General features: G+C 37.8%; 1 protein-coding gene across 1 annotated transcript in view; it reads right to left on the reverse strand.

The window, feature by feature from the left end:
* LOC106883129 (PH domain leucine-rich repeat-containing protein phosphatase 2) overlaps positions 1–11,773 on the reverse strand; it is an 80,459-nt gene that overhangs the window by 6,680 nt on the left and 62,006 nt on the right. Inside the window, exons 12-15 of the mRNA XM_052968645.1 lie at positions 9,921–10,083; positions 8,515–8,645; positions 2,758–2,892; positions 1,960–2,166 (exon numbers count right to left, since the gene is read on the reverse strand). Coding sequence (XP_052824605.1) covers positions 1,960–2,166; positions 2,758–2,892; positions 8,515–8,645; positions 9,921–10,083 — 636 coding nt within the window. The remainder of the gene's footprint in view (positions 1–1,959; positions 2,167–2,757; positions 2,893–8,514; positions 8,646–9,920; positions 10,084–11,773) is intronic.

Below are 11,773 nucleotides of genomic sequence, written 5' to 3' on the forward strand. Positions count from 1 at the left end.
CACACACACACACACACACAGACACACATATACGACAGGCTTCTTTCAGTTTCCGTCTACCAAATCCACTCACAAGTCTTTGGGCCGGCCTGAGGCTACAGTAGAAGACGCTTGCCCAAGGTGTCACACAGTGGGACTGAACCTGGAACCATGTGGTTGGGAAGCAAGCTTCTTATCACACAGCCACGCCGGTGCCTGTATATCATCCTAGACCAGCCTTAACTTAGCAGATGATATATATATATATATATATATATATATATATACATGTTCACATGTATATACATATACCTATATACACACATTTACACACACACACATTTCTCTCAGTTTCCACCTATCAAACCCATTCACAAACCTTTGGGTGGCTCAGGACTTGAGCAGAAGACACTAGCCCAAGGTGCCATGCAGTGGGACTGAACCCAGAACTCTATGGCTGGGAAGCAAACTTCTTACCATACAGCCACACCAGTGCCTATTTATTGATATTGATGATGATGATGATGAGGATAATGATGGTGATGATGATATTAAATATTGATACGGATAAAAACTAAATATAGGAGAGAGAATGTAACAGAATTAAGGAAGGAAGGAAGGCCTCTGCTTTAGTTTACTCTCATTATTTTTCTTTCTGATGATATCCTATCTTTCCATTCATTGTTTCTATCAATACATTAAGCATCACAGTCATCTTTGCTGTTGCCAATGCCACCACCAACTGCTGTCATCATCCTCCTCCTCATCATCATCATTATTATCATCACCATCATCATTATCAACTCCCCCCATCATCATCACCATCGTCACCCTCCTCATCTTTGTTGTCATTGTTATTGTCATCATCATCATCAGCATCATCATCATCATCATCTATTTTGCCATGCTGCTATGTGTTGGACAGGTGCCACCGTATTTTGCCCTTCCTCACAATCCTTCGTCATCTGGTATACACAGAGCAGAAGAAGTAAGCTAACTAACTCTGTTGTTGTTGTGTATGTCTGATTAGCTATGGTTACTCATGGATAAATAATCCATCAGAATTAAGGTTTGTTGTTGTTTAATCCTAGATCAGCCTTAACTTAAGAGACCTACGATTAAAAGCAATCCAGCTTTTCAATGTTAAAAATAAGATGACCATCACATCTTTTTTTTTTTCCAGGTTAGTAAATCCAATATATCTTTTGTTCTTTTGAAGAGAATAGGATGTGATTTGTAGGATATTTGGCTGCTACTTCAAACATGTTGAATGACTTTGTAGTGGTTCTTTTGTTGGTTCATAGACCAAAAATGTAATTTTTATGTTTGTGCTTTACCTAGAGTTTATCTTTGTCGTCATTTCACATCTATGTTCCATTGTGGTACGAATTGTTTTGTTTGACAGGATTTGATATGTCCAGGGACTGCATAGTTTACTGTGTCTACTTTGGCATGGTTTCTATGACTGCATACCCTTCCTAAAACTAACCCCTTTACAACCTGATAAATTAATCATGATAAATTAATTTTTTTACTGCTGCACAAGTTAGTTGTTTGGGACAGACACTGACCAATTGTGCAAATCCAAACAACAACATCCACCTGAAGCGCATCTGAAAACTAAAAGTAGTGTCAGTTGCTGTGAAGAGATTGAACTGCTAACAATGTACTTTCAAGCTGCTCATTCTGTCAGCCTCATCTAGAACATGGGAAATTACTGTTTTGCTTTTGCCAGAGTAGAACAGGTTTCTTGCTGTTGAAGAGTTTCAGAGCTTGTCTATATTTTTAGTGATAAAGTAAACAAGGAGAGGAAATATTTGTAGCCATGGCAATGAAAACCAGTTCACAGATTCAGCTTACCAAGAACTTTGCTTTCTGAATTATCAAAAAAAAAAAAAATTTTTTTAACATGTTATCATAAGATTCTTAACAGTTACATGAGGTAATGCAATAAATGGTCTGGATAAACTGCTTATTTACCTGTGACAACTGAGCAAAGCATACTTCATGTAACTTGTTCCACCTGGAACCAGCAGTGGACTATATAATTCTTCCAGAAGGGTCTCTGCCATGATCTCTGTCAAAGTTCGGGCAACTTCATCATTTCTGCCACCATCAAAGATTCCGAAAAGTCCATCTTCACCATTTTTGTTAAATTTTGGTTTGTTCAGAATTGCTACACACAATCTTTTGTGTTAAAAAAAAAAAAAAATTGCATAATTCTACTGAAAATACTCACTGACAGATCCAGCCTCTCACATCTGTCCTACAATGTTATTGTAAATATAAACAATCACGTCATTGAAATATTGAAGCTACAAGATAATACGTGATCAATTCAAAAACAATGTGAATAAATAAACTATATGTTTCGTTTATGCATGGTTTATTCTGGATACACAAAATCTGTAATTCAAAATGATATCCACAATTTTTTGGAATGATTTCTATTGTTGTTGCTTGAATCTGGTCTCTCTTGTCAATTTTAATACATCATTTCTCTCGCTGCACAAAACGTCGGGAATCAATCACACAAGAATCACATCAATGTATTGAGTAGGAGTTTGGAATAACACTCGTAAAACTTACACATGTGTATAGAGTGGAAGGAGAATAAACCCAATTAAAAAATAAATAAATAAAAGATCCTCTGCCCCCTACCACAAAGAAAAAGACTTACGTAAGTCCTGTCTTTGCAGATCAAGAAGTGAAGAAATTCAATAATCAAAATCTATAAATGTTCAATTTAGTTAGGCATAAAATCCTAATAAAACTTACTTATTTCTCATCCCAGAAGTTTGTGAGAATCCACTCTGCCATGGGTTTGGCTTCTCAGCATCTGAGCTTTCTTCAGTTTGCTCTTGAGGCCGATTAGGCCCTCTCATATCAACAAGGCACACACGTTTCCTTTGCCTAAAAGTGTCAAGAAAGAAAATCGTTATAAAGCAAGGGCTGAGCAATTGAGAGATATAGTGAGGATAAACAATAAATTATAAAGATAGCAATTAATATGTTTCGTTTTTGGATTGGTTTGCAAGATTCTTTATGTGAGCTTGTGTGTTGAAGCATATTTTGTTGTGCCTGGGGAGAGTCATTCTCTTTTAGTGCCTTATTATTTAACACACTCATGGAGGCGCAATGGCCCAGTGGTTAGGGCAGCGGACTCGCAGTCATAGGATCGCGGTTTCGATTCCCAGACTGAGCATTGTGAGTGTTTATTGAGCGAAAACACCTAAAGCTCCACGAGGCTCCGGCAGGGGATGGTGGCTAACCCTGCTGTACTCTTCCACCACAACTTTCTCCTTGTTTCTGTTGTGCCTGTAATTCAAAGGGTCAGCCTTGTCACACTGTGTCACGCTGAATATCCCCGAGAACTACGTTAAAGGTACACGCGTCTGTGGAGTACTCAGCCATTTGCACGTTAATTTCACGAGCAGGCTGTTCCGTTGATCGGATCAACTGGAACCCTTGATGTCGTAAGCGACGGAGTGCCAACAACATTTAACACACTCACTGGTTTTGCACTCATTTACTTATTTATTTTTCTAAAATAGAGGAGATAAAATTTAATAAATGGAGTAATACGCATATGCTAAATGAATTCATTTTATTTCTGACACTTTCTCTCAGCAAAAGAGACCAATGGTATAAGTACTAGGCCCACAAAATTAAGCCTAAAACACCTGTGGTGGTGCTCCAGCATGGCCACAGTCAAGTGACTGAAACAAGTAATAAAAAGTAAGAGGAAAAGAAGTAAGCCTCAGCAGTTTAACATGTAAAATGAATCTATTGTAATAATGATCCAAGGACACATTAAAAATAAACATCCGTAAAAATAGCTTTATCCGATTCTCACAGCTTTTGTTAATTATTGGAGCTAATTACTTTTGTTAACTGTATTTCACTGTCGTTGAAATACTAGTCTCACAACTACTGCACTGGCCACGCTGCCAGTCATACCACCACACCACACCACACCACACCACACCTTTTCTTTTACCACTTCCACCAGCACCGCAACCACCACCACTGCCGCCACCACCACCACTAGAATGATGACAATGGTGACTATGATGACAACCACGACCACAAACCACGACCACAAACCCAACCATCACCACAATGGTTGCCACCACTACCACTGCTACCATCTGCACCACCACCAGTACCAGAACGAAGACACTGATAACAACTACCCCCACAGCCCCACCATCACCACAATGGTTACCTCTACTACCATGACCACCACGACCACCACAATGATGATGATGAGGATGATGACCAACCACTGAAACCAGCACCAAACCACCATCATCACCACCAATAGCACCATTATCACAATCTCCATCATTACAATGATGATGATGATGATGATGACAACTACACTGCCGCTGCCACCACCACCACCACTGGCCATTTATTCAATATATCTAGGTACCCAGAGAGATTACAAAAGCTGCAAAATCTGTATTGAACTGATATGGAAGAGGCGAGGTTTCATGTGAAATAAGCCCTCCTTGCTGTTGACCTCTTAACAGAGACGAGTGAGGATTGTGAGAAATGTGCTACTCGGTGTAAGTAATTGTGGCTATGCATGAGGAAGCTAAAAGTGTCACCAGGATTAGCAATGAACCCAGTCTGGAATAGGTGTACAACCGGGAGGCAATGATGTCCGTCCCAAATTTCAAACCTGGGTTCTTGTTCTTAAGGTATTTTTTGATGTTGTTATTATTATTATTCAGGTCACTGCCTGGAATCAAACTCAGATTCTTAGGGTTAGTAGCCTGCGCTCTTAACCACTATGCCCATGGGCATATGGCATAGTGGTTAAGAACGCAGGCTACTAACCTCAAGAATCTGAGTTCGATTCCAGGCAGTGACCTGAATAATAATAATAATAACATCAACAACATCGAAAAATACCTTAGGAATGAGAACCCAGGTTTGAAATTTCCCCAAGACACCTGATGAAGGCTGGAGGGTATATCAGCCGAAACATTGTGTTAATAACAAACAAGATGAGGACAAATATCCGTCAATTGTAAATAATGTAAATAATGTACATAATATTGATTTCAAATTTTGGCACAAGGCCAGCAATTTCAGGGGAGCGGGTTGAAATCCCAGTGTTCAGCTGGTACTTATTTTATTGACCCTAAAAAGATAAAAAGCAAAGTCAACCTCGGCAGAATTTGATCTCAGAACATGAGGACAGATGAAATGCTGTTAAGCTTTATGACCAATGTGCTAATGATTTCTCCAGCTTGCTGCATTTGGATATAAACGATATTGGTTTCAAATTTTGGCACAAGGCTAGTAATTTTGAATAAGTCAATTATATTGACCACAATGTTCAGCTGGTACTTATTTTATTGACTCCCAAAAGGCAAAGTTGACCTTGGTGGAATTTGAACTCAGAACATAAAGAGGCACAGGAGTGGCTGTGTGGTAAGAAGCTTGCTTACGAACCACATGGTTCCAGGTTCAATCCCACTGCGTGGCACCTTGGGCAAGTGTCTTCTACTGTAGCTTCGGGCTGACCAAGGCCTTTTGAATGGATTTGGTATACAGAAACTGAAAAAGCCTATATATGTGTGTGTGTGTCCCCACACCATCGCTTGACAACCGATGCTGGTGTGTTTACATCCCCATAACCTAGTAGTTTGGCAAAAGATACTGATAGAAGAAGTATCAGGCTTACAAAGAATAAGTCCTGGGGTCAATTTCTTCGACTAAAAGGCAGTGCTCCAGCATGGCCGCAGTCAAATGACTGAAACAACTAAAAGAATAAAAGAATGGACAAAATTCTGCTAAGCATTTTGCCCACCATGCAAATGATTCTGTCAGCTCATTGTCTTTGGATACAAACAATATTGATATGAAACAATGAGCTTTTATGGTGATTCACCCCACCATCCCATAAAAATAAAATAAAAAATAATAAAAGAAAAAAGGAAGTCATGCTTATTATCCTTATTATTAGATAATAAGGCTAAAAATGCAAGGGGATTAACTGAATTTGTTGAAAATTTTATGCAAATCTGTTTAACTAATTTAGTAGCATTAAAAGAAAAAATTTTGAAAATACCCACATCCAATTTCTGTTGGTAACTTGAACACTAAATATTTATGTATATTAATGATATTATATTGTAATGCATTTCAAGGGATTAACCATGTGACACTGGGATTAAAGTAAAAATTCAAGCGGCATAATAAGAATGCTTACTGAAACAGGATTATAAGGATAGGTGTTTTATGAAATATGTGTTATGTATTTAAAAAAAAACGTGAGCACTAACACAGTATAGAGAGCTGAACGATTTTAAGTAAGGAAAATTGATCCTTGTAGTGAAGAGAAAACATTGTATCCAAATGAATTTATGAACAAAAAAGATACATGAACAAAACTTGAATTTTAAATTAATTAAACCAATTAAAAAATAGAATGCAGTAGAGATTGAGTGAAGCTCCAGGTAATAAGGGGACAACTTTGGACTGTTTTGATTCTGTTAGTCCTTGTTAGTGAAGTATAATTTAACCAATATAATGAGATTTTAGATGACTGGTGAGAATATGTTTTAATGAACATTGAGTGGTAAGGTATCTTAAAAGAATGACTGAAGGAAAAATACCATGGGAGGCCTGCTGTATGAGATACAAATAGTAAAGTGAGAACTAACATAATAGAGAGAGGCAAGATTTTTGATTAATCAAAACTACTCTTTTAGTGAGATGGGGAAAAAAAAAATCATTATCTTAATTATTAATTGTTATCAAGAAAGACAAGGGAGACAATCCAAAATATAAATTACAATTAAATGAAATTAGAATGTAATAGGGAATGAGTTTGATTTCTTGGTTCACGCACGATATCAGGTGCATTAGCACTCACTTTACTTGTTGTTTTCCCAGCAGCAGGTGTTCCTGGGTATTTTCCCAGAGATCATTCAGTGAAGTAAGTGGTTCGCAGCATTTTATAGCTCAGTGCTTCCTTTCATTGTCATTTTACAAATGTCCCACTCTCCATGCTTTAAAAAAAGCAGCAACAAAAACAAAAGAAAACAAAAAGCAAAAACAAAATTGTAGATTACTTTAAACAAACAGAAGCTAATTTTCTGTTGTGTTTTATTATTTTCCTATGCTATCCCAGCCAGCATGTGTATTGTGTTTTTTTTTTATAGATATTTTGCATAGATCACTGTTTCCCCATGTTCAATTACTAAAGAAAGTAAGGACTTATGTAGTAAAAATATACTGGAATTGGCACATCAACTGTCATATTTTTGCTTCCCTAATAAAACAATGTCCTTTCCTTTCACAATAATGAATCTGATCCAAGGTGGCAATAAATTAAGTATCAGTTATGTACTGGGGTCAATGTAATCGACTTAATCCCTTTGTCTGTCCTTGTTTGTCCCTTCTATGTTTAGCCCCTTGTGGGTAATAAAAAAATAAGAAACGTTAGCATGCTGGGCGAACTGTTTAGCGGTATTACGTCTGTCTTTATGTTCTGAGTTCAAATTCTGCTGAGGTTGACTTTACCTTTCATCCTTGAGGGGTTGATAAATTAAGTACCAGTTGCATACTGGGGTTGGTCTAATCGACTAGCCACCTTCCCCAAAATTTCAGGCCTTGTGCCTAGGGTAGAAAAGAATAATGAATCTGATCCACTCATTATCTTCTGCTCTCTCTCTTCACTTTGCTTCTAAAACCATCTGCCTGCCTGCCTGCCTGCCTGCATGCCTGCCTGCCTGCCTGCATGCCTGCCTGCATGCCTGCCTGCCTGCATGCCTGCCTGCCTTTCTGTTTGTCTGTCTGTCTCTCTCCTATTCTCCTTTCAGTCCTGAGGGCTGTTTAGGCTCTTTAGTCTTGCTAGTTGCAAGGTGGCCCTGCTAGTGTTGGTGTCACTGAAAAAAGTAACTACTATACTTTTATAATGTGGTTGGTATTAGGGAGCTTATGCAACTAAAGAAACCCTGCCAAAACTGAGACGTCAGAGCACAACAGGGTCCTTTGGCTCATCGGATCCTGTAAAACCATCCAAAATATGTTAGCGTGGGAAGTGGACATAGAGTGATGATGATGATGATGATGACAACGATGATGACGACAATGATGATGACGATGACAATGTCGATGATGACGATGATGATGATGATGTATCAGGTTTAAATATTTTATTTCTTGGGAAAGTCATGATTCCTCTAAGTGACCAGTACCTTCACAGTGTCCCTATGATATCTGCAACTACATTGTGAGCTTAGAATGCCCTCAAGGCAATGCTTACTGTCCATGTTAAGAACCATTGGTTTGAATGAGCATATTCTGTGCTTACGAATAATGGAAAAAATGTGAAATAGATCATTTTGTTCGAGAAGTGTAGCAATTTCGCACCCTGAATAAACAATGATACCAGCAGCTGTGAGTTTCAGGGATTAATACAATGCTCCTTTAATTGTTGGAGAGCAATTACTCATCAAAGATAATGATACTAATTAGAAGGTTTAGATGAGATAATGAAAAATGACTTACGTGAGATCTTGCAATGCTGTTGTGTTGAAAGTGATGTTTGGGTTACCAGAAATATCCAAGAGATTAACATGAGAATTTACAAGATTGCTCATGGGGATGTCAAAGAGCTGATTAAAGCCAACTTCCAAAACCTGGTGAAGGAAAATGAAAAAGAATAATAAAGTAACAATTGCATAATTATCAAATCTAATCACTGAGGAAATTGTTGGAAATGGGAAAACATTTCTCTCAAATTATCCCCTGTCATCATGGAAAAGGAAAGGAGGTACAATCAATAATTTGTGTGTTTGCATCAGCCTTCATGATTATGTATTTACTTTTATGTCATGTAACTTACTATGACTGGCCATAGCCAAAAGAAAAAAAAAGAAGCTAAACACTTAATGAAAAACTCCTTGAAGGCATGTGTAAGTTCAGGAGGATAACCTCTCTGAACATTTGCAGCAAAAAGAGCCCATTATTGCCAAATTTATGCAAAAGAATATTTAGAACTGAAAAACCATATTCCTGCTGCTTATGTTTAGGAGAACAATCAAGTGATGCCAATGTTTGAAATTTCGCTGCAGCCATCTTATATATATAAGTTTTTAAGATAAATTGTTTTAAATTGGGGAAGAAGTGTGGTACCTGTGACCTTTTTGAATGGTTTCTGAGCAAGAAATCAAGACAACCTATTTGCAATGGTGTAAACTCTATTAAAAGAACCCAAACACCAGGTGGCGATACTAAACTGGGCAATGAATTAAACCAACTAACCCAAAATACATATTACGTTTGTAGGACTTTAATACAGGTTTTGGAGGCGCAATGGCCCAGTGGTTAGGGCAGCGGACTCGCAGTCATAGGATTGCGGTTTCAATTCCCAGACCAGACGTTGTGAGTGTTTATTGAGCAAAAACACCTAAAGCTCCACGAGGCTCTGGCAGGGGATGGTGGCGAACATTGCTGTACTCTTTCACCACAACTTTCTCTCACTCTTACTTCCTGCTTCTGTTGTGCCTGTAATTCAAAGGGTCAGCCTTGTCACACTGTGTCACGCTGAATATCCCCAGGAACTACATTAAGGGTACACGTGTCTGTGGAGTGCTCAGCCACTTGCACGTTAATTTCACGAGCAGGCTGTTCCGTTGATCGGATCAACTGGAACCCTTGACGCCGTAAGCGACGGAGTGCCAACACAAAAATACAGGTTTTGCCTCTGTTGGGTCAACTTAAAACTATTGTAGAAGACACTTGCACAAGATGCTAAACAATAGACTCAAATACAAAATTAAATGAGCAGAAAGTGAAGTTATTAATCAGACAGTTATGCCTGCACTCCTTCAAGATTTTATTTAAACATTGAAGTTTAGCTTGACAATACTTGCAGCATATAAAAAAAAAAGAAACAACAAAAAACCCTCTACCTTCAGTTCTGTAGCCTCTTTGAAAGCTGGTAATTCTCGAATTCGATTACAATTTGCTCTCAAAATCTGCAGTTTTTTATGTCTACATAAAGATGATGGGAAATGTGACAGATTGTTTGAAGAGATATTCAGTTCTTCAAGAGCTTCAAGCTTGGAAAGGGTGCTGTAATAGAACATATTCTCTGTTAAGAAATTCATCATATAAATATCTATACATGTGGGAGAAGTAATTTTTAATATGATTATAATTTTCAGGACCGTTAGTCTCTTTCTTCTTTGTTATGTATAATAATTACATCTACCAGCTTTGATTGGTTTAATGTTTAACCCTTTCATTACCGTATTTATTTTGAGATGCTCCGTGTTACTTTCAATTAATTTTAAATATAACAAAGAATTTAGTAAAATAACTTAGTTATCATTAAGCAAGTGTTAGGAACATAAACTGTGACTAAGGTTTGGTGGAAGATTTTATGTGAAGACGCAGGCTGGAAAGTGGAGCATTTTCCAATCGAAGTTGGATGTAGAGGGTTTGTAGGACAGAGTGTGAGACGACTGCTGTTATCATTAGGCCTAACTCATCGTAAGGTAAATACCACCATGACTGATATCCGAAATACAGTGGAGAAGGCTAGCCACTGGATTTGGTTAAAAAGAGACGATGAACGATGGCTAGAGAAATATTGAGCTTTGTTTTTAATAACCAGTTGATCTAGCAAGTGGTGAGGGGGGGACATTGATGCCGTCAAAAGGTAGGCCCCGAAACAGCGCGCATTTTCTCCTGATGACCCCATACACTTGCTGGCTTCCGGTATGTGGAGTTCTCGACTGGTAGCACTTGCATGTGCGAGTTGTTTGCAAGACATCTGATGAAAATAAGACATTCGTACTACAGAGCCAGAGGTGGTTTCAGCCAGGTTGGTATTGAAAGGGTTTATTGTCATCAATTGTTTTATTTCTGTTTGTGTACATAGACTGGATTTGAACAAAGAAACTTTAATTCTAAACAAAGAGTAATGACCTCTCATCCACTAGGCCACTTTAATTTAGAAATAAAAATTCCTGGTTCAAATCCAATGTGGAACTATTCATATATCAGTTCTATTTCCTACACAAAGGCAAAGCATACAATGCATGCATTATGAATGAATGCAAATAGAAAATTCTATTTTAATATAAATCTTACATATTAATATGAGACAGCTGGAAAGAGATTGCTTACAAGCTATATATACCCTACTTTTAATTATGTGGCTTTTATTTTTAAAATTGCCTTCTTTGGTCCAAGTGTCAGAAGTTAGTCTTGATGTATACTCAAGAATATGACCTCTGTTGACATCTGGAGATCAAACTAATTGAAATATAATACAGTTGTAAATATGGTAAATATACATTCTAATGATGGGATTGTTCAGAAAATTATAATAAATGTTAGATAATAATTATATTTGCATAGGGCTGTAGTGGGGGTTCATCCTAACCCTTTGAATTCCTACTGCTGCCTGCCTACAGGCATGTATGTCCTCACACACACACATGTATGTATATGTGTGTGTGTGTGTGTGTGTGTGTGTGTGTGTGTGTGTGTGTGTGTGTGTGTGTGTGTGTATGTATGTATGTATGCATGTATGTATAAGTGCAATACTTGCTTTATCTGTCTGTCTGTCTGTGTATATATATAAAACTATATGTATATATATATATATATATCCCACTGCATGGCACCTTGGACAAGTGTCCTCTACTATAGCCTCAGGCCGACCAGAGCCTTGTGAGTAGATTTGGTAGACGGAAACTGAAAGAAGCCCGTCGTATATATATGTGTGTGTGTGTGTGTGTGTGTGTGTGTGTGT

Source organism: Octopus bimaculoides, chromosome 6, assembly GCF_001194135.2.
Source record: "Octopus bimaculoides isolate UCB-OBI-ISO-001 chromosome 6, ASM119413v2, whole genome shotgun sequence".
NCBI classification, from domain to species: Eukaryota; Metazoa; Mollusca; class Cephalopoda; order Octopoda; family Octopodidae; genus Octopus; species Octopus bimaculoides.